The 20,928-nt window shown below is 45.7% G+C and overlaps 2 protein-coding genes across 10 annotated transcripts in view; one reads left to right on the forward strand and one right to left on the reverse strand.

Moving 5' to 3' along the window:
- The first annotated feature begins 1,131 nt into the window (after positions 1-1,131).
- On the forward strand, positions 1,132-10,594 carry PDCL3 (phosducin like 3). The gene is made up of 6 exons (XM_066377600.1): positions 1,132-1,270; positions 3,386-3,515; positions 5,472-5,562; positions 5,847-5,990; positions 7,330-7,538; positions 10,220-10,594. Exons 1-6 carry the CDS (start codon positions 1,265-1,267, stop codon positions 10,360-10,362), a joined length of 723 nt encoding a protein of 240 aa, XP_066233697.1. The 5' UTR covers positions 1,132-1,264; the 3' UTR covers positions 10,363-10,594.
- Positions 10,595-16,714: 6,120 nt separating this feature from the next.
- MRPL30 (mitochondrial ribosomal protein L30) overlaps positions 16,715-20,928 on the reverse strand; it is a 40,400-nt gene continuing 36,186 nt past the window's right edge. For all 9 annotated transcript variants that reach the window (XM_066377610.1, XM_066377608.1, XM_066377603.1 and 6 more), the window contains 3 exons: positions 17,355-17,501; positions 17,060-17,133; positions 16,715-16,985 (listed from right to left, as the gene is read on the reverse strand). In XM_066377610.1, coding sequence (XP_066233707.1) covers positions 16,853-16,985; positions 17,060-17,133; positions 17,355-17,501 — 354 coding nt within the window. In that variant the 3' untranslated portion in view covers positions 16,715-16,852. The remainder of the gene's footprint in view (positions 16,986-17,059; positions 17,134-17,354; positions 17,502-20,928) is intronic.

The raw sequence follows: 20,928 nt of genomic DNA on the forward strand, positions 1-20,928 counted from the left end.
ATCCAAGTGGGCTAGTCAGCTAAGAGTGAGTTCCCTACCCTCCCTCCAGCTCCCACGTCACAGCCTCCATGATTAGAGATTTGGCTCAGGAGGAAAGCAGAGAAAGATCTCAAAAACTGGCAACTCCAGCCCAGGTGTTCAAGAAGGGATATTGGTTTCTTAATTCAAATCAGAAGGGCTGCGTAGGCAGGATCCTGGAGCCTGGCACAAGCATTTTACAATTCAGGCTGCTGATTTGTATTCAGTGTCTCCTATGGGCCCATATAGGGCTAAGCACTTTTGCAAACATGGATCACCTGAGGCTCAACCAGGTGAAATGACTTTCAACTTTCTGGTTTTGTCTGTTGTGATCACTGCTGTATTCACAGAGCCTAAAATAGTGCCTGGTATAAAGCAGTATCTCAATAAATATGTCTCAGAATGAATTGCCTTATCCAACGCTAAAATGATAGTTTTAACTTCAGGTGACCCTGTATAATTTTTATTTATTTATTTGTGTGGTGTGGCAGAGACTAAGAGAGAGGGACAGATAGGGACAGACAGACAGGAAGGGAGAGAGATGAGAAGCATCAATTCTTCTTGTAGCACCTTAGTTGTTCATTGATTGCTTTCTCATATGTGCCTTGACCAGGGGGCTACAGCAGACCAAGTGACCCTTTGCTCAAGCCAGAGACCTTGGGTTCAAGATGGTGAGCCTTGCTCAAACCAGATGAGCCCACACTCAAGTTGGCAAAGCTGGCGACCTCGGGGTTTGGAATCTGGGTCCTCCGCTTCCCAGTCCAACAGTCTATCCACTGCGCCACCGCCTGGTCAGGCGACCCTGTATCATTTTTAATTGTAAAACTGCATCACTGAAACGTTTCTATTTCTGAGTTCTTGCGCATAGACCTCTTTTGCACAAGTAGGTGTAGGGCTGGATAAGGTGCAACATAAATAGAGCTTTCCAGACCCAGCCGACCGCTCCAAGGTCGGAGCCCTGCCCTAATTAGGTATCGCCTGGGGTTGTCTCCACGCCACTTGCTTTGTGGTCTGATTATCAAGCAGCTCCTGTCTCACGCGTGCGCACAATTTAGGCACCGGTCTCTTGAGAAGCGCGCGCAGACTCAGAAGCCTCGCTCACGCCCTGGCTCCGCCTAGCTCACTCCTGGTGGGCAGGGAAAAAGTCGGGCTAGGAAAAGGCCCGGTGGCAGCTGCGCGCGTGCGCGGAAGAGAGGTGACGGGCCTGGACACCACGGCCGGCCTGGCTTGAGCTATTTGAGACAAGATGCAGGTGAGCAAGCTGTGGGACGCGAGCCCTCGGGACTCCATCCGCTCGTTCGCTCTGCTCGGTCCGCGCCGGGGGCAGACTGTCCCGTCCGGGTCAGCGGAGAGCGCCACAGGCACCGGGAGGGCTGGCTTGTTGAGGCCCGGCGCAGGCGCAGGCGCAGTGCGGGAGGGTGGGCGTGGTCCCGCCGGTTGGGCGTCTCCCTCTCTGTGTATCCCACTCTGATCTCCATCCTTAGGGGCTACCTCTCCTGAGGAGGTCGTATCCCACGTGGCAAGGTACTTCTTATTTACTCTCTTAGTGAGCACCCGAGTAGGTGCGTTATGGACCCTTTGTACGGATCGGGAAGCTGAGGTTTGGAGAAGTGAAGGGTCCCCGCTTGTGGGTCCCAAAACATAAAACAGTGGTGGAACTTAGCGCTGGGGTGGGGTTACGGTAGTTACACTCTTACCCCTAACGTTGGTGTTCAGGTTGAGGTGGGCTTTCCTGGCTTCCAGAGCTCAGCCCAAAGGTCCCCTCTGCTTAGTTACTCTCCGCCTTAAAACAAGACCCCCTAGTGTTATCCTTTTATGCCTCTGGAATTTGACTAAAACCCAAAGAAAAGTGAAAGAAAATAAGTGAAGACAATGGAAATAGATGCTTTTATGAGCAAAAATTTTTTACAATTAAGTTGTCAAGGACCCCTCCTCCAAACGTCATTCTGCTGCCTTCCAGAGCTCTATGTGGTCGGGAATTCTGATTACAGTAAATCGTTTCTGGCTCAGTGGAAAATGGGAAACGAAGTTAATGTGGTTTTGGCTGGGGATGGAGGCATTGGAGCTGGAGAGGTTGGTCCTCTGCAAATACAGTGTGTCTGCCACAAATCAGACACTCTTAAATGGTGCTGCACTCGCTTCCTTTGCATCCTTTATCCTTCAGGTCCCTGCTTAAAAATGTCACCTCTTCACAGGCCCTTCCCTGACCATCCAGTTGGAAAGATTCTGTTCATTTTTCTTTTGATACATCTCAGCAAGACCGTGACACAGAACTTGGGCTGGAGCCTGGTTATCCCCACACTCTTTCCACGTGGTCCTTGATTACAGATTTAAACCAGGTCCATTAGCAGTGTTCCTGCCACGTTGTGCAAAACCAGTGTTTGAGCAGCTGGGTTCTGGAGCTAAGAGCCCACTTTGACATTTATCCTTATGACATTTGATCTGGTAAATTTGACTTGTTTCAGTGTGGCAGTAGCTTTCTAAATTCTGTGTCCCTCCTAGGCTTGGTAAATCAGATTAACTAAGTAGATACAGGTAAAGGGCTTAGAAAAGTATCCAACACCTGGCACTCATTAAGCAGTTGTGAGCTATTCCATGGGTCTGGCTATTCTGTAGGGGAATTTGTCTGCCTAGTGTGAGGCTCTCCTCCTGATTCTGCTGCAGCCACAGAAGTTTGAGTTGCTCATTTTCACTCTTCTAGGGCCCTTTGAACATTTGTCTCTCTGCCTAGAAAATTTTCTAAGTCCTCATTCCTCATGTCTGATTTTTTCTCACTCTGTCCAGAGAGGATTGAATGTCACCTCTTCTGAGGGAATATCCCTGCCCTTCCTATGGAATGCAGGCCCCCTGCAACTCTCTAGGTCGGCAGCCTGTTGGCCATTGCACTTGCCACAGTTTGCAATATGTATCTGATTATATATTGAATTGTTTAATGCCTGTCTCTTCCTCTGAACTATAAAATAGATGGCTCTGGCATTCACCTCTCTTCCCTACTATTGCAACAATTTACATGTAGTTAATACTTAATATATATCTGTTGAATGAACCACTCTAAGACATTAACAAGAATATTGGACAAAAGCCAGGTCAGAACCTTGGTTTCATTCAGCATTGATGCCAATCCTCATATCATATCCTGATTTTTACCCCAAGACTAATTCCTCAGTGTTGTGGGCAGGGGTGGAGTGGAGGATGAAAAGTATGGAACAAAGGCTGTGGGTCTTTTGACACTTTCTCAGAAACAGGCCCCAGAAAAATTTTGAGTTTTTCTTCCCACCATTTTTCCCATTTGACCCCTTGCCCAATGTAGCACCCTCCATAGTGGACTTTATACTCAAGATATTTATCCTTGGTCCCCCTGCTCTAGGACCCTAATGCAGACACTGAGTGGAATGACATCTTACGCAAAAAGGGCATCTTGCCCTTGAAGGAAAGTTTGAACAGACTGGAAAAGGAGGCAGAAGAGGAAGAGCAGCGAGTCCTTCAGCAGTCAGTTGGTGAGCTTGCCTTTATTCTTTTCTGTGTCTATCTGGATAGAAGACAACTTTCTAAACCTCTAACTGCTTTCATAGGAGGATCCTCTGAGCAAGTCAGGGAGCCAGGGATTAAAGTGCTGGAATGAACATAGTGGGAGCACAAGGGAGTCACAGAATGTCTCCATCTTCAACCTCCTGGGCCATAGAATTAGGGGACTTCAGAGGTCCCCTTCATTTCCTGTTTCTTGTGTATATCAGATGAGCATGATGATCCTGAAGACTTGACTTCCTGGTCTGCAATTCACTTTGGATAATGTCTTGGAAATTTGTTCAAAGTTTATAGTGTTCATATTCTCCTGAGCTTTTACTTTCTTTCCTTTGTGCTTTGATTGAAAATATTTATGTAGCACCCTGGCCAGATAACTTGGTGGGTAGAGCATCGTCCTGGAGCACAGTGGTTGCAGTTCAATCCCCCGTTGGGGCATACAGGAGCAGATCAGTGTTTCTGTCTCCTTCCCTCTCTTGCTAAAATCAATAAAAATTTAAAAATTAAAATGTTTTAAAAAGAAAATATTTAAATAGCTTTAATTTGGGGAAGCATAAAATGTGTGCACTGTATGGGGTCTGAGAGAGGGGTTTTTTCAAAGGTGGCTGTACCACCTGAATTGGAATTCCTGGGGTGCTTGTAAAAACCCAGTTTCTATTGGGTCAGAATATCTGGGAGTGAGGCCCAAGAATCTACAAAGAAGCCAGTAAGTTCAGAGAGGTTAGGAGGGATCAAACCATTTAAAACCTTGTAACTTCTATGTAGTAAGGGCCTTGATTTTATGTAACAAGTTGCAAGTTAGTGGAGGTTTGGAAAGAGGAATGACATGTGTCCTCCATGGACAGCGGGGGCAAGGCAGGAAGTAGGGAGACTAATCTAGAAGTAATTCAGGCAGAAGTGGTGAGTAATCATATTGGATATATTTTGAAGGTAGGGTTGAAAGGATTTGCTGATGGATCGATTCTGTGAGGTGTGTGACTGAAATAAGTCTAGGATGACTGCAAGGCTTTGGGCTTGAGCCACCGGAAGGATGTAGTTACCTGAACTGAGATGAGGAAGGCTTGGAGAGAGCAGGTTTGGAGGTGAGATCAGGAATCTATTTGGGATATAATAACTTTGATATTTTTATTAGACAAATAGAGATAGTAAATGGGCCATTGGCTATCTTTTTCTCCAAATCAGAAAGTAGATGCTGGAGGCATAAATTTGGAGTTGTCGGCATATTGGTAACATCTAAAGCCATCAAGGGAATGGGTATAGATGAAGAAGAGGAGTCAAACCAGTAAAGCATCCAAAGGAGAACAGTCTTGGCAGTGGGAGGAGAGGAGGCAGGAGGCATCCTGAAAGTTAGAGCAGGGCAGTCTTTCATAGAGGAGGCAGTGATGGAATGGATCACATGCTGCTCATCAGTCAAGAAATGAGGTCATTGTTGACCTTGATAACAGCCATTGTTTGTAGTGATGGGGTGGCTGTCAGAAACAAAAGCCTGATTTGAGGGCAAAAAGCAAGAGTGTTTATGGCAGTAGAAACACAATACAGATGTTTATGGCAGTTCCTTGTGCTTGCTGTAGGAGGTAGGAGAAGTGTGCTATGCCCATCTAATAGTGTGTGTGCTTGTTGATCAGACCATGTGTATTCAGGAAATACAATATTTTAGAAACATGGGAAACTTCTTATTCATATCTTTATTATGGCGTGCAGGTAAGAGAGTCAAGCCTGCAGATATCAACATACTAGTTTTGTCTGTTTAAAACACCCTCAGCTTCTTTTTACTTTTAAGTACAATACTTTGCATCCTGGCTTTGGTGGGCTGGGAATTTTTGGTGTTGCATGCATACCTTTGGGAGAAAAGTGAAGGAAAAAAACAAAACAAAATGTATGAATGTTTGTCCTTTAAATATTTTGGTTTTTGCTAACTTAACTACATTCAGTGAAAACATACGAAGATATGACTTTGGAAGAATTAGAGGATAATGAAGACGAATTTAATGAGGAAGATGAACGAGCTATTGAAATGTACAGGTTAGTTTCACCCAGAGGGACTGTTTGGGATTTTGTGTGGCACTGAAATGTGTGTCCCTGGAAAAATGAATGTTATTGACTGAGATAACACTTGGAAGGAACCATGATTAAATAATAAAATTTCAGATTTCAGCCAACTGGTCTTAGACCTTTACTGTGTGGCAAATAAATAAACCTGGACCTTTAGGAAGACTGCTGTCTGAAAGATGTTCATGTGTGTACACACATGTGTGTGTCTGCATGCGCAAGCGTGTGTAAGATGACTTGGTCCTCCTGTTGTGCAGGCAGCAGAGACTGGCTGAGTGGAAAGCAACTAAACTGAAGAATAAATTTGGAGAAGTTTTGGAGATCTCAGGAAAGGATTATATTCAGGAAGTTTCCAAAGCTGGCGGGGGCTTGTGGGTGATCTTACACCTTTACAAACCAGGGTGAGTGATGGTATGCTCTGTCTTTAAATGCTTATTTGAATTTATATCCTGAATATCTTGGGTTTAATCCACATTGGAGGGGATTTATGTGTTTTTGTTGCTGATTTGCCCAAACCTTAATGCCTAATGTTTGTCTTAAGACTTTCAAATTAATATTTGTGATCAAAACAATTGCCTTTGTTATGGTGTAGCAGTGAAGACTATGCTTTTAGTGAAAATAAATTTCTAAGTTATTTATCCCTCTAGAGAAATTCTGGCTTTTCAAAATTCCATGTAACAAATTACTCTTGTAAGTGGCAAGGGTGACCTTTGTAATGACTGCCCATGACGAGTGGTGTATCTTCAGTGGGTCTCACCTCACTCATCCTGTTCTCAGATTGTGGAGTCTAGAGCTTGTGTAGGAGTTCCCTAGAACAGGAAATGCTTTCTGACCAAGTTTCACACATTCTAAATCTTAAATATTTGGTCATGTAGAAGGGCATACCCGTTATCTTTTACATTGAAGCTGTTTTTCTGACTTATTGTTGGGCCAATTTTTTTTTTTTTTTCAGTGAGAGGAGGGGAGGCAGAGACAGACTCCCACATGTGCCCAGACCAGCATCTAGCCAGAAAGCCCATTAGGGGGCGATGGTCTGCCCATTTAGGGCATTGCTCCATAGCTCAGCAACTGAGCTGAGCTCTTCTTAGCACCTGAGGCAGAGGCCTGGAGCCATCCTCAGCACTTGGGGCCAACTCACTCCAATTGAGCCATAGCTGCAGGAGGAGGAGAGAGAGAGAGAGAGAGAGAGAGAAGTGAGAGGAGGAGGGATGAAGAAGCAGATGGGCGCTTCTGCTGTGTGCCCTGACTAGGAATCGAACCCAGGACATCCATACACTAGGTCGACACTCTACACCAGTGATTTTCAACCTTTTTTTTTTATAGCACAAACACACACTAATTACTAAGATCAGTGCCCCTGACTAAATACAACCATTTTCATCTCATGGCACAAATAAATTAGTTACTAAAGAAGAAGAGGTCAGGGCCCCTTTTTCTTTAGTAATTAGTTTATGAGTGCGAGAGAAACAAAGGTTGAAAATCACTGCTCTACACTGAGCCAACTGGCTAGGGGCAGGCCAAATTAAATTGGATTTTGATTTTGAGTTCTTGACTTTCCCTGAATTTATTAAAGATTTTTAAAGAAATGTTAATTCACCCTGAGTAGAGTAGCAGAACACTTGTGAGGTTTTATGAGGGTGGAAGGGTAGTAGAACTTTGTTCTGTACAGAATCACAATTGCTTCTGTTTCTATTTTATAGGATTTCCCCCTCACCATTGTTTTTTGTTTCTATTTTGTAGGATTCCCCTCTGTGTTCTGATAAATCAGCACTTGAGTGGACTTGCCAGGAAGTTTCCTGATGTCAAGTTTATCAAAGCCATTTCAACAACCTGCATACCCAATTTTCCTGACAGGAATCTGCCCACAGTATTTGTTTACCTTGAAGGTGACATCAAGGCTCAATTTATTGGACCTCTAGTGTTTGGTGGCATGAACCTGACAAGAGATGGTAAGGGCCTCTTTAAGATGGTTCATGGCAGCCCAGGCTGGGTAGCTCAGTAGGTTAGAGCATCATCCCAATATGCCAAGATTGTGGGTTTGATCCCCCTAGTCAGGGCATATACAAGAATCATCCAATGTCCTGACCAGTCGTAGTGCAGTGAATAGAGCATCAACATGGAACACTGAGGTCCCAGCTTTGAGACCCCAACGTCACTGGCTTGATTGCAGGCTCACCAGCCTGAGCACAGGGTCATCAGGTTGAGCATGGAGTCATCAGTATGATCCCAGGGTCACTGGCTTGAGTCCAAGATCATGGGCTCAGCTTGAGCCCTTAGGTCAAGGAATGTATGAGAAAGCAATCAATGAATAAAGTGACACAACTCTGGGTTGATGATTCTCATGTTTCTCTCTACCCCCCCCCCAATCTCTCAGTCTCTCAACAACAAAAAAGAATCATCCAATGAATATATAAGTAGAATAGCAAATCAATGTCTCCCCCCCTTTTCCTCTTCCTCTCTCTCTAAAGTCAATCTATAAATTAAAAAAAAAAAAAAAGAGCCCTGACCAGTGGCTCCGTGGATAAAGTGTCGACTTGGTGCGCTAGAGGTTGTAGGTTCAACCCCCAGTCAAGGCACCTATGAGAAGCAAGGAGTGCACAACTAAATGGAACAACTAAGTGAAACAACAAGTGGATGCTTCTCTCTCCCTTCCTCTCTTTCTCAAACCAATGTAAAAATTCTAAATTTTAATAAGAGAGAGAAAGTGGGAGGAGTAGTTTGGGACATGAGAGATGGCCAGTGCATGGCAGAGATGAGAAGAAGCACATTTAATTTCTCATCTTGGACCAGTCAGTGGAAGCAGATACAAATGAGCTCTAATAATTCTCAGAGAAAAGAGGAAACAGAGGACTTTAAAAGATATATAATATTAATGTCTAATATGTGTTTTAAAATTTTTTATTGAATTTATTAGCATGACACTGATTAATAAAATTATACAGATTGCAGGTGCACAGTTCTACTATACATAGTGTGTAAATTGCACTGTGTTCACTTTGCCAAGTCAAGTCTCCTTTCATCACCATCTATATTTGTCCCTATATTTAAATGTTATAAATTGTAGCTTAAGATCCCATCATTTATTTTTGTTTAATTCACATGCACATATTAGGACAGATGTCTGTGTGTATGTATATCATCTCTATAGAAGTATTTTCTCAGTTGAATGTCTTAGTAATTTTTAGATGAAATTAAAACTGTATTTAATTCTTCCACCTAATTCCTGATGGGTATTCCTTACTAGCTGTTACACATGGAGGTTTCAAAAATATATATACATACATAATGTGAGAGAGAAAGGCCTGAGGGCTTCCTGCTAAGTCAAATTCTTTATATCTTTATAAAGCACTACTGTGCTTCAGTAGTCCTTAAAAACATGTTAAAATATGATTATATACCACTTTATATAACTTGGTAAGATATCAAACTGGGAAAAGTATAAACACACACACATACATGTATACACACATGTGTGTTACATCAGTTATTCCAGTACAAAGGCATATGATTGCATCATATTTTGGTCTTTTTGACCATAATGTAAAGGGAAAGAGAGAGATATACGATAGTAGTTATAGTCTTTATTTCTAGAACAAGTCTTACTTGAAGATTGGTGAACTTACTGAACCAATGATTACTGCATTTGAGTGAACAATAGCATTAAATACATATACTTATATGTATGAATGTATGTATACTTATATGTTGATTTAAATGTATTCTTGAGTCAAGGATCAGAAATCTTAAGGTTTTTTTAAAGAAATTGGTTGAATTTTCATAACATTTCATTGAGGTACCTAGAGCTGAAAATACTGGTGTTATTCATCTCCATGAGCACTTTAAATTATTATGACTTTCGTAGTAATTAGATTTTAGATGTTTTTAGGGTTGTTAGATTTTAATGGAAGTACCTAATTAACAGAACATCACTTTTAAACCAGGGTATTTGCTGTACAATCTCGCTATAGTCCCTTAGCTGTGCCTGGGGCCTCTCTGTGGTTGTAAAGTACAGCACAAGGCCTCACAGCCATGTGGATTCCACTGGTTTTATGAGAAGAAATAAAGGAACTAAACCATTAGTCACTAATTCTTCATTTCCTACTCTTTTTTTTGTTAGAACAAATGTATCAGTGCAATGATGTCATTATACATATATATATGCTGTGACTCTAATAGGTTGAGATATTGAACATGAGGCTGAAGAATTATTTTTGTTAACTAAAAGTATATTTAATAATTAGCTGGCAGGACTGTGAAAAGTATGTCCTTTTAAATGATTCATTTCACACTGACTTCTTTCCTGGGCAGTTGTGTAGTCTGAGAAATTGTAGTACTGGAAGACAGGTTTAGTCTGGTTTTTTCTTTTAATTACCATATGGGCCCAAGTATATGTAGTATCTCATTTAATCTCATCTTTAGGAAAAGTGTTTTGAAGTATTTTTGTTTTCCTTCTTAAAGGTCTGATTTTTCCCCCTTTCTTCTAGATACCTTATAATTATGGTAATAAAATTAAATTGTCATCAAATATTCATTGTAGTTTCTCCATAGAAATAAATTGAGTTGGTGGACTTCAGGATGAGGGCCCCCGTGCAGTCTGTCTCAGGTGACCTGCTTTTTCTTTACTGCTTAGAGTTGGAGTGGAAATTGTCTAAGTCTGGAGCAATCAACACAGACCTGGAGGAGAACCCCAAGAAACCAGTTGAAGATGTGTTACTGTCCTCCGTGCGATGCTCAGCCCCCATGATGGAAGGCAGTGACTCTGAGGACGACTGAGGCTGCGCCACAACTGCTCAACTGTCCTGATGTCGCAAATCATCTGGATTATTTTTAAATAAGAAAAAACAGGAATGAATCCTTTGTTTTTTAGCCTTTTATAATTATGTTTCAAATCTCATACATCTCAGAAATAATCATTGCTGAGAATCCTATTGAATTTCTTAGAACTCTTTTTAAATTAATAACATTTTAAAAAATAAAAATAAAAACCAGCTATTAGTGTGGCAAATGTCTCTGTTTTTCTCACTTATACTTTAAGTAAGCTGTAAAACTATACATACTTACATGTATGTATAGTTTTATGTATGGCTGTGAGGCCTTGTGCTGTACTTTACAACCACAAAGAGGCCCCAGGCACAGCTAAGGGACTATAGCAAGATTGTACAGCAAATACCATGGTTTAAAAGTGATGTTCTGTTAATTAGGTACTTCCATTAAAATCTAACAACCCATTTTACGAAAGTCATAGTAATTTAAAGTGCTCACGGAGATGAATAACACCAGTATTTTCAGCTCTAAGTACCTCAATGAAATGTTATGAAAATTCAATTTCTTAAAAAAACCCACAAAAAAGAAACTTAAGATTTCTGATCCTTGACTCAAGAATACATTTAAATCCACACATACATTTCTACATATAAATATGTATGTATGTCCACTGCTTATTCACATATAGCTACATAAAAAGGAATATGGAGTTTATATATTTATATAATTAATATATTTATACACTTACATATTTACATAATTATTTAACAATGATTATACAGTGGAAAAATTGTGAACTAAGCTTAACAGTTACATTATTTATTTTTTTATATATAAGGTAGCAACAATCCTGACCTGTGGTGGTACAGTGGTTAAAGCATTGACCTGGAATGCTGAGTCACTGGTTCAAACTGGTTCAAAACACTGGGCTCGTCTGGTCAAGGCATATAAGTGAGTTGAGGTGTCCTGCTCCTCCCCCCATTGTCTCTCTCTTTTCTCTCTCTTCCTCTCTAAAATGAATAAAGTCAATTAAAAATAAAGAGCAAGGCCCTGGCCGGTTGGCTCAGCGGTAGAGCCTTGGCCTGGCATGCGGGGGACCCGGGTTCGATTCCCGGCCAGGGCACATAGGAGAAGCGCCCATTTGCTTCTCCACCCCCCCTCCTTCCTGTCTCTCTCTTCCCCTCCCGCAGCCAAGGCTCCATTGGAGCAAAGATGGCCCGGGCGCTAGGGGATGGCTCCTTGGCCTCTGCCCCAGGCGCTAGAGTGGCTCTGGTCGCGGCAGAGCGATGCCCCAGAGGGGCAGAGCATCGCCCCCTGGTGGGCAGAGCGTAGCCCCTGGTGGGCATGCCGGGTGGATCCCGGTTGGGCACATGCGGGAGTCTGACTGTCTCTCCCCGTTTCCAGCTTCAGAAAAAAAAAAAAAAAAAAAAAAAAAAAAAAAAAAAGAGCAACAGGATAACTCAAAGGAATGATAGGAAAAAATCTTGGTATTTGAGCTATTTAGAATGGGCAATAATTTTTATTAAAACACTGTCTTAAAGTTATTTTTATTGATTTCAGAGAGAGGAAGGGAGAAAAAGAAACATTGATCTGTACCTGTATGTGCCCTGAGTGAGGATTGGACCCACAACCTCTACGTTCAGATGATGCTCTAACCAACTGAGCCAGCTGGTCAGGGCCAACACTCTTAATTATTATTTATTTTATATTAAGTGAGAGGCAGGCAGAGACAGACTCCCACATGCGCCCTGACCAGTATCCACCAGGCAAGCCCCCTACTGGGGTATGCCCTCCCCATCTGGAGTCACTGCTCCATTGCTCAGGGCACAGAATGCCTTTTGTGACCCATCAGCCAGTGGCCCAGCCCAGGGAGAAGGGGCACAGGGGCTACAGCACACAGCCTTCAACCCCACCGGTCCCTGGCAGGCAAGTGGAGGGTCCTCAATCCCCACCCCCACAAGGTACATGGGCAGGTTGCAGGGGCCAAGGCCACATGTACACAGTTAACGCTGGGGACTGGCCACCGAGATTTCTGCTTGAGCACTTTGCCCACAACAGCCTGGCGCCAGCCATGAGGCACTACTGAGGCTGGGTGAGTGGGCTCACTCCTGAAGGACCCATACAGAAGAACCAGAGACCTCACGCTCACTCAGGCTGATGGCTCAGCAGCAGCCATGCCTCTGTCTCTCCTCTAGTACCCCCTGGCCAGGCCATTCCAGGGCTCCCCACACCTGTCCACTGGTCTGCTCATATTGCATCCTCCAAATGTAATCCAACTTGCTATGGGACCCAGGCAGGGCCCTTCTCCAAGTGGGCCTACCAGCCCACCCACCCTGCTTATAAAGGTCCATGCTCACCAGAACCCACTCAATGGTGAAGTTTGAGGATGAGGAGGGAGGTCCCCAGAGGTTACACTGTGGAGTAGAGGGGTCAGGAATCCCAGCTCTGGGGTGGGAATTGGAATGTCATTTCCTCCGTTATTTGGCTTGGATTTTGTGCCATAATTACACAACCACTATGCAGTGGCCTGAGTTTAGCAAGACCCAGGCCAGACAGTCCCAAGGCTACTGCTACTCCTCTGTACTGACTGGAGTCCCTCATTCATGCCTCCCGGCTGCTTGCTTGACTGGTTCAGGGCCCAAGACAAACACCTGAAGAACGGGCGTGGTCCCTCCTGAAGTGAGGATCAAAGCCCAGCCTACTTCATCCTCTTCACCCAGATTGAGTGGAAGGCTTTATTCCTAAGAGGCAAGCCCTGTGCTCCCAGGGCAGGGAAGGGAGGTTCCTGTTAGATCCTCTGGGCCCTTAACCCACTGAATCAAGTCATTTGTGCCCAACAAACCCCATCATTTAAAAGCTAACGCCTGCCCTCTTTAGCAATTGGGAGGAAAAAGGGGCTCAGAGCTACTGCACTCACCCTGAGTTCCACAGGTGGCAGGCAAGGTCCAGAATTGCGGGACCACCTCTCAGAGCCAGCAGAGATCTACTTCCAGCCTCCGCAGGACCCATGCTAGGCCCAGGGCTCATCCTCACCAGCAGCCTGGCTCTCAGCTTGCAACAAACCCTCGGCCCCCAACACCACCCCAACAGTGAAGGCTCTACATCATCTTGTCCAACCCCAACATAGCTTGTCAATGACAGGAAAACTAGCCCTTCAGACCTTCCCACTTGCCTGCTAGGGGCCACCAGGGCTATAAGTCCAGGTGACTAGACACAGGGCCTGTCCAACTGGCTTGGTAGCCTCAGGAGTAGTGAAGCCTAGACACACATCCCTGCCATGGCCCACTGTGTGCTGACAACTGGATGTGGCCTGTGTACACACACACAGCCACATCCGTGTCAGTCACACAGCCCTGAGTCCAAGCTGAGCACAGCCAGGTGCCTCCTGGTTCCCAAGGCACTGGGGGGCCCAGGCAGGCCCAGCCAAAGGCACTCAAACAATTGGCAAGCGCCAAGAACATGCCAGGAGCTGAGCAGATTGCAAACAGCATGTGCCACTTCTGGGTGGTCAGAAAAAAGGGAGGGAAGTAGGGACAGGACCAGCTCAGGCCAGCTTGTGGGCATATCCCTTCCCAGCCAGCACTTAGGAACACTGTTAGCTTGAAGTTGGCTGTGGTGAGAGTGTTCACACCATGGAAACTGGGAAACAGCACAGATCAGAGGCAGAGCCCTGCCTCCTACCAGCCAGGGCACTGCACTCTCCTAGACTGTGAGCTCCTGAAGGGCAGTTCGGGATTTCTCCAACACATAAACATAATAATACTCAAAGGGAGTGGGGAAAACAGCTGTGTTAGGCTTGCTGGCTGGTTTACCAACTGCAAGCCCTTTGCTGATTAGTGCGTGACCACGTGGCAACGCCCCAGGTGTATGGCCTCCATAGGCTATGGGTGCTTGTGCTTAGGAGGGTTGTGGATGCACGGATCACCTGCCCACCACTGTGAGGGGCCATTTTCCTGTTTGTTTGCCTGAGAAGTGGTTTCCCCTGCCTGTGTGCTTGTCCACTGTTGTGAGATTTTATTAAACAGAATAGCCCAACCCTTTCCAGCTCCAGTTTTTCTACCCTCTGCCCAAATCCAATGTGAACCTGCCTGGCCTTGGCCACTGACATTACATCTGGTGTAGTGGGCAGGATTCATAGCAGATTGGCGAGGAGCTGCTGACACCCTTGAAGGTGGAGTAGAGGAGAGGTTTCTGTTCTCCAGGGTATGGTTCCCCGTGGCTGTCCTTTTGGGGATTGTGGGCTGCCTGTTTTTTTACAATCCTGTGAGAAGAAACCAAGAGCTCTGTGTGAGAAGCTGAGCAAGGTGGAAAGCTCCAGGATGAGCTGCATACTGAGTACCAAAGACGGTGTAAACTGGAGTAAGCACTGGAGAAGGAGGCTGACTGGGTCTGAGAGTTGCAGTGTGAGGTGCAGACTGAGCTCCAACAGCGCCTGGAACTGGAGTGGTCTCTGAACAGAGTATGGGTTCGTGAGTTACAGTTTGCCCTGGAAGCTGAGCGTTGACAGCAATGGCTGTTGGAGAAACAACTGCGGGTTCAGGAGCTCCAGAGTCAGCTTCAGGCTGAGAACCGGCAGCCACAGGAGCTGAAGGAGGTGCAGAACATTGAGCTGCATTGTTGCCAGCAGAATGGCTCTCAGTCAGCGGAGGTGTTTCTGACTCTTCTGAGGGAGGCTCAGGCTGCAACTGCCATCTGCAGACTTGGAGCCTGGCCAGTGGTCACCAAGGTCAAGACCTAGCAGCCAAGAGTCCCTCAGAGGCAGCCACAGCCTCCCCACTAGGTAGTAGAGCACTCTGTGGTCTGGCCCTACACCCAGGCAGAACTGATGGAGTTGTGGGTGAAATTCAGGCAGAAAGCCACTGAGCCTCCTGCTTAGTGCAGCTGTGGGATATAGGGGTGGATGGCACCGTGCTCTCCAGAACAGAGATGGACCATAAGGCTGTGCGGGCTGCTGCCCGTGATGCCCTCCTGACTAACAAGAGAAACAGGCCTGTGAAAGTTACCTGAACTCAGATGTGGGTAGATTTGATTGTGGCCAGGGCAAATTAAGAGAAATTAGATGGCAAGCCTAATAAAGTCTTGTTGGAGCTTTGGTGGCAGCTTGAATTAGAACAGAGGTTCCAGCCACTGAAAAAACAAGGGAAGCAGATGATCCCAGCATCTGCCAGGACACTGGCTGGCATTCAGGTTATAGGACCCCAAGACCTGTTGTCCCAGTTTGAATAGGGGAAGAGCAAGGGACCCATCTGACAGGGATTGGCAGAGGCCAGAGGCCCCATGTGAAATTGGCAATCCACTGGTCCCCTTCTAATGTGCAGCACGTGTTGGCATTAGAAGGTTAATAGGTGTTTTTTTTTTTTTAGCAGCAGCAGCTAAGAGAACTGTGAAGGCGACACAGGCCTTGAATGTGTTTGACCCCGCCAGATCCTGTGAGCTTGAGGGGTTTGGATGGGGCTTGTGGCAACAGACAGCACACTATGGAAAGGTGCCAAGGTCCATTAATAAAGAGCTGTATGGCTAGTTGCCTGTAATGGACTTTAACCTTGGTGGTTTGCACAGACAGCTGGGCTATCAGGGACTGACTCTTGGTCACAACCAGAGAGGGGCACCGGCTCCCTTGATGGATGGACACATTGCTTGTGGTCAGTACTATGAGAAACCCTGATGGGGGGAGGGGCCCACGACAACTGTGGAAGCCCTCCTGCACTGGTTCTCATTCAGTTGCAGAGGAGCACCAAGCACACTTTACAGTTTCCATGGACACAGCCCTGGACTATACAGGCCCTCCTGCCTACCATGGGGCAGGGAGCTATAGGTGGCCTCCAGGTGACACCTGGGCAAAGCGTTCAGGGAGACACTGTGAAGGGCACCTTTATAATTTTAATTATTGTATAACTTTAGCTGTTGCCTTAGTCTGTTTCCTGTCATGTAGATTGTGAAGTGACCAACCCTAAAGGGGTGGAATGTGGAGCAGCTGTGTTAGGCTTGCTCTCTGGTTTACCAGCTGTGAGCACTTTGCCTGATGAGTACGTGAGCACATGGCAGCGCCATGAGTGTATGGCCTGTATAAGGCTATGGGTGCTTGCACTCGGGATTGTGGATGCGTGGATTGTTTGCCCGCCACTGTGAGGGGCCATTTTGCTGTTTGTTTGCCTGAGAGGTGGTTTCCCCTGCCTGTGTGCTTGTCCACTGTTGTGAGACTTTATTAAATGAAATGGCCCAACCCTTTCTGGCTCCGCAGTTTCTCTACCGTCTGCCCGAATCCAGTGTGGACCTGCCTGGCCTTGACCACCGGCATTACAAATGCCATTCTTACTCAGGTAAAGGGGGGAGAACTAAACCAAATAACAACACTAAAACCTCCCAGCCCATGGGAAGACTGATACCATGTTTTTAATTAATAAAAATGACTAGCATTTAAAATGCATTTTAGTAAGAACACTTTCTCACCATCCTTAAATAAAAGATTTGAACTTTTAAATTTGAATCAGCTCTGGCATCAGGACTTAACTGCCTCCTGGTCCGTGGGGCTCAGATGCCAGCGCAATACTAACTCTCCCGTGCTCTTGAGGCAGGTGTGAGCCATGTCCTCCTCTGTCGGCAGTCCTTGTGGTAATTTCAAGGGCTTGATTCTGAGACATAAGAAAATGATTTTAGAATTATACTAGGCAAACACTTTTAAAAAACTGCTAAACTAACAACAAACCTTATCAAATGTTTAACCACTTTCAGCTTTGCATTCACTGAAGGGATATTCTTGTGAACTTGCGGAGTATGTGCCTGTAAACAAAGGGAAACACGTGCGATATCAATTTCGCAAACACAGATGGCCCCATATCTCAGTAAGACCTTAAGGTGAAGGCTCACTCTAAGTCAAATTTCACATACATTCCACTAATACATTTAAACGAAAAAATTTACAAATATATCTTAAAGTTTAAAAAATGTCAAATTTAAAGCAAATTTAAACAATGCTAAAGATGACTAAAAGAGTTGCATACTTTTTCTAATCCAAGCATCTTTATTACATCTTTTTCCCAATATGGACGCCTTTTTGTACTTTTTATTCTGGTAACAATATGCAGTTTATGAGGGTGCTGCGGATCCCCACCATATTTTTCATGATCTTCAGGTGAAGGCTGAAACACCTAGAAAGAAAAAATCATAAATGGTAAACTTTCAACTTATATAGCTTATATGTACCTACTTTTTTTCCCCTTAAAAAAAACAAAACAAATAACTATATAATGATTCTTATCCTTCTATAATCCTAAACCTCAAATTGAACATTTCTACCAGTCTGATTACTTAGATAATAGAAGCTAAGAACTTCATACTCTAAGTAAAATATCACCCAGGCAAGAATTTTTTTTTCTAAAGAGCAAGGACCAACCAGAGGACACTAAAGAGTTCAGATGGGCATTGTGGGCTCTCCTTTGTTTCTCGCTCCCTGGCCAACTTGGCATGTGCTCTTGGTTGTGGGCTGTCCCGCACCGAAGGCAGAAAGATGGTGGCCTCAAAGAAGATGAAAATGTCGACAGAGTCAATCAACTGTAGGCTCCAGCTTGTTATGCAAAGGAGAAAGGAGGTGCTGGGGTACAGCAGACTCTGAAGATGATCAGACAAGGTGTGGGGCTGTTATGTTAGGCTTGCTCGTGGGTTTAACCGCTGCAAGCACTTTGCTTGATTAGTGCGTGAGCACGTGGCAGGGGCACGTGGACGTAGTCTATATAAGGCTGTGGGTGCTTCCCCTGGGCAGCAATTCTCCCAGATCGCTCTCAGCCACTATGAGGTGCGGTTTTCCTTGCTCCCTTGTCCTTACTGCAAAAAGCAGATTTTGTTTATTAGCTCTTTCCCTTTTGTTGTTTATTTGTTCGCCTGTCTTTGCGAGCCTCTAATAAACAAGTATGGCCCTACGCTTTCCAGCTCCTCAGTTTCTCCACTGTCTGCCCGAATCCAATGTGGTCCTGTCTGGCCTCAGCCACGGGCATTACACCTGGTGTAGTGAGCAGGGTTTGGAGCACATTGGTAAGGAGCCGCCGACACCCTTGAGGGGTGGAATAGAGGAGTGGATGTTCCCAGTGGCTCTCCTGGTGGGGACCGTAAGCTGGCTGTTTTTACAGCCCTGCAAGAGGAAACACAGCTCTGTGTGAGAGGCTGCCTGAGGTCAAAAGCCCCAGCGTGAGCTGCGGAGCACGTGGCAACAACGGCACGAGCTAGAATGGTCACTGGAGAAAGAGCTGTAGATCTGAGAATTGCAAGTCAGACTGCAGGCTGAGGACCAGTGATGGTGTGAACTGGAGCCAGCACTGGAGAGGGAGGCCAACTAGGTCTGAGAGTTGCATTGTGAGGTGCAGGCTGAGCACCAATGGCACCTCAAACTAGAGCGGTCTCTGGAGAAGAAATTGTGGGTTCGCTAGTTGCAGTTTGCCTTCTGAAGCTGAATGTTAGCAGCAATAGCTGTTGGAGAAACAACTGCAGGTTCAGGAGCTCGAGAGTCAGCTTCAGGCTGAGAGCCAGCAGCCCCAGGAACTGGAGTGGGTGCTGAAGATGGAGCTGCATTCCTGTCGGCAGAGTGACTGAGTTGGAGAGAGCAGGTGTTTCCGACTCCTCCTCTCCTGATGGGGAGGTTTGGGCCACAACTGCCATCCGCAGACTCAGAGCCCAGCCAGTGGTTGCCAAGAAGGTAAAATCCCTGCAGCAAAGAGTTCCTCAGGGGCAACCACAGCCTCCTCCACAGATAGTGAATCACTTTGTGGTCCGGCCCTATACCTGGGCAGAGCTGATGCAGTTGGGGGCACAATTCAGGCAGAAACCCATGGAGCTGCTGGCAGCCTAGCTACTGAGGTTGTGGGACATAACGGTGGATGGTATCATGCTCTACAGAACAGAGATGGAGAAATGAGCTGCCATTACCACACAATTCTCCTTGAGGCAGCGTCTTCAGAACTGCCATAACCCAGGAGACCATACCCTATTAGAATGGGTGATGGCTGCCATTCGTATGGTCTGCCAGGATGCTGGGGACTTGCGGGGGGCAGTGAGTTGGTGGCAGTGCTATAGTGAGTTAGTAAAGGTCCTTCAGGAACTAGGTATGAAGAATGCTGCTTTCCACCTGAGGTCCTGTGGACCAGACAAGGAAGTGTTTACGGCTGGGATGTGGGATCTTATCCTCTGCAGTGCCACATCAGCCCTTTTGGGTCACTAGTGGCTATCCTAGGCCCTATGTGGGACAGTCCATCAACGCGGTTACATAGATGGTAGCCGATTTGGGGGAGCTGGAGGCAGCACAGAATCACAAAACTGAGGGCTGCTACCCATGCTGCCCGTCCAACTAGAAAGAGGAATGGGACTGTGAAAGTTACCCAAACACAGATGTGGGTAGATTTAATTGCGGCTTTGGCAGATGGTAAGAAATTGGATAGCAAGTCTAATAAGGTTATTTTGGAGCTTTGGCAGCAGCTTAAACCAGGACAGAGATTCCAGCCGCTGAGACGAACAATCGGTCCCAGCACCTACCAATAAAATGGTTGGTGCAGAGTCAGTACAGTTACAAGATTATATGATGGAGACTGCTGAAGGAGAGGAGGACACCCAAGACCCACTGTTCCAGTTTAAACAGGGGGGAAGGCCAAGAGATCCGTCTAACAGGGATGGGCAGGGACCGGAGGCCACATGTGGAACTGACTATCCATTGGTACCGTTCTAATGTAAAAGAGGTGTTGGCCTTGGTGGATACAGGTGCAGAATGTTCCCTCCTCTATGGGAACCCAGAATGGTTTGCAGGGACCCCAGTGGGTACTGACAAATATGGGGGCCAAACTGTTCAAGTGAAGACAATAACTATTCCATTGGGGATAGGAAGACTGCCTCCTAAGCCATATAAGGTATATGCATCCCCTATTCCTGAATATATTTTGGGGGTAGATGTCTTACAAGGGCTGTGGTTGGAAACTACAGTTTGGGAGTTCCACCTGTGAGTCCTGGTTGTGAAGGCAGTGTTGCGGGGACATGCAGCACATTCCCCCTTGCAATTAATTACCTGTTCCCTAGTATGTGACTAGCACGAAGCAGTACCACCTGCCAGGCGGCTATGAAGAAATCACTGGGACAGTCCTCAAACTAGAAAAGGTGGGGATCATCTGGCCAGCACAGAGCCCTTACCATTCACCAGTGTGGCCTGTGCGTAAACCAGACAGAACTCTGGCCTGTGTTCTGCCAGAAGTGAAAGATTCGCCTCTCTTGGTGCTGCTGACCACTCTATCATTTCGCCCACAGTTGTGTTTGTAATTCTGTTGCTGTAGGCTGTACTGTTTTGGTTTTTTAATGTACCTCACTCCTCACACAGGCACCATCGCAGAAGAAACCTGTCATGTAGATTGCGAGATGAGCACCCCTAAAGAGGTGGAATGTGGGACAACTGTGTTAGGCTTGCTCATTAGTGCGTGAGCACGTGGCAGAGGCACGTGTGCATAGCCTGTATAAGGCTGTGGGTGCTTCCCCTGGGTGGCGATTCTCCCAGATCACTCTCAACTACCGTGAGGTGCGGTTTTCCCTGCTCCCTTGCCCTTACTG

Source organism: Saccopteryx leptura, chromosome 3, assembly GCF_036850995.1.
Source record: "Saccopteryx leptura isolate mSacLep1 chromosome 3, mSacLep1_pri_phased_curated, whole genome shotgun sequence".
Lineage (NCBI taxonomy): Eukaryota > Metazoa > Chordata > Mammalia > Chiroptera > Emballonuridae > Saccopteryx > Saccopteryx leptura.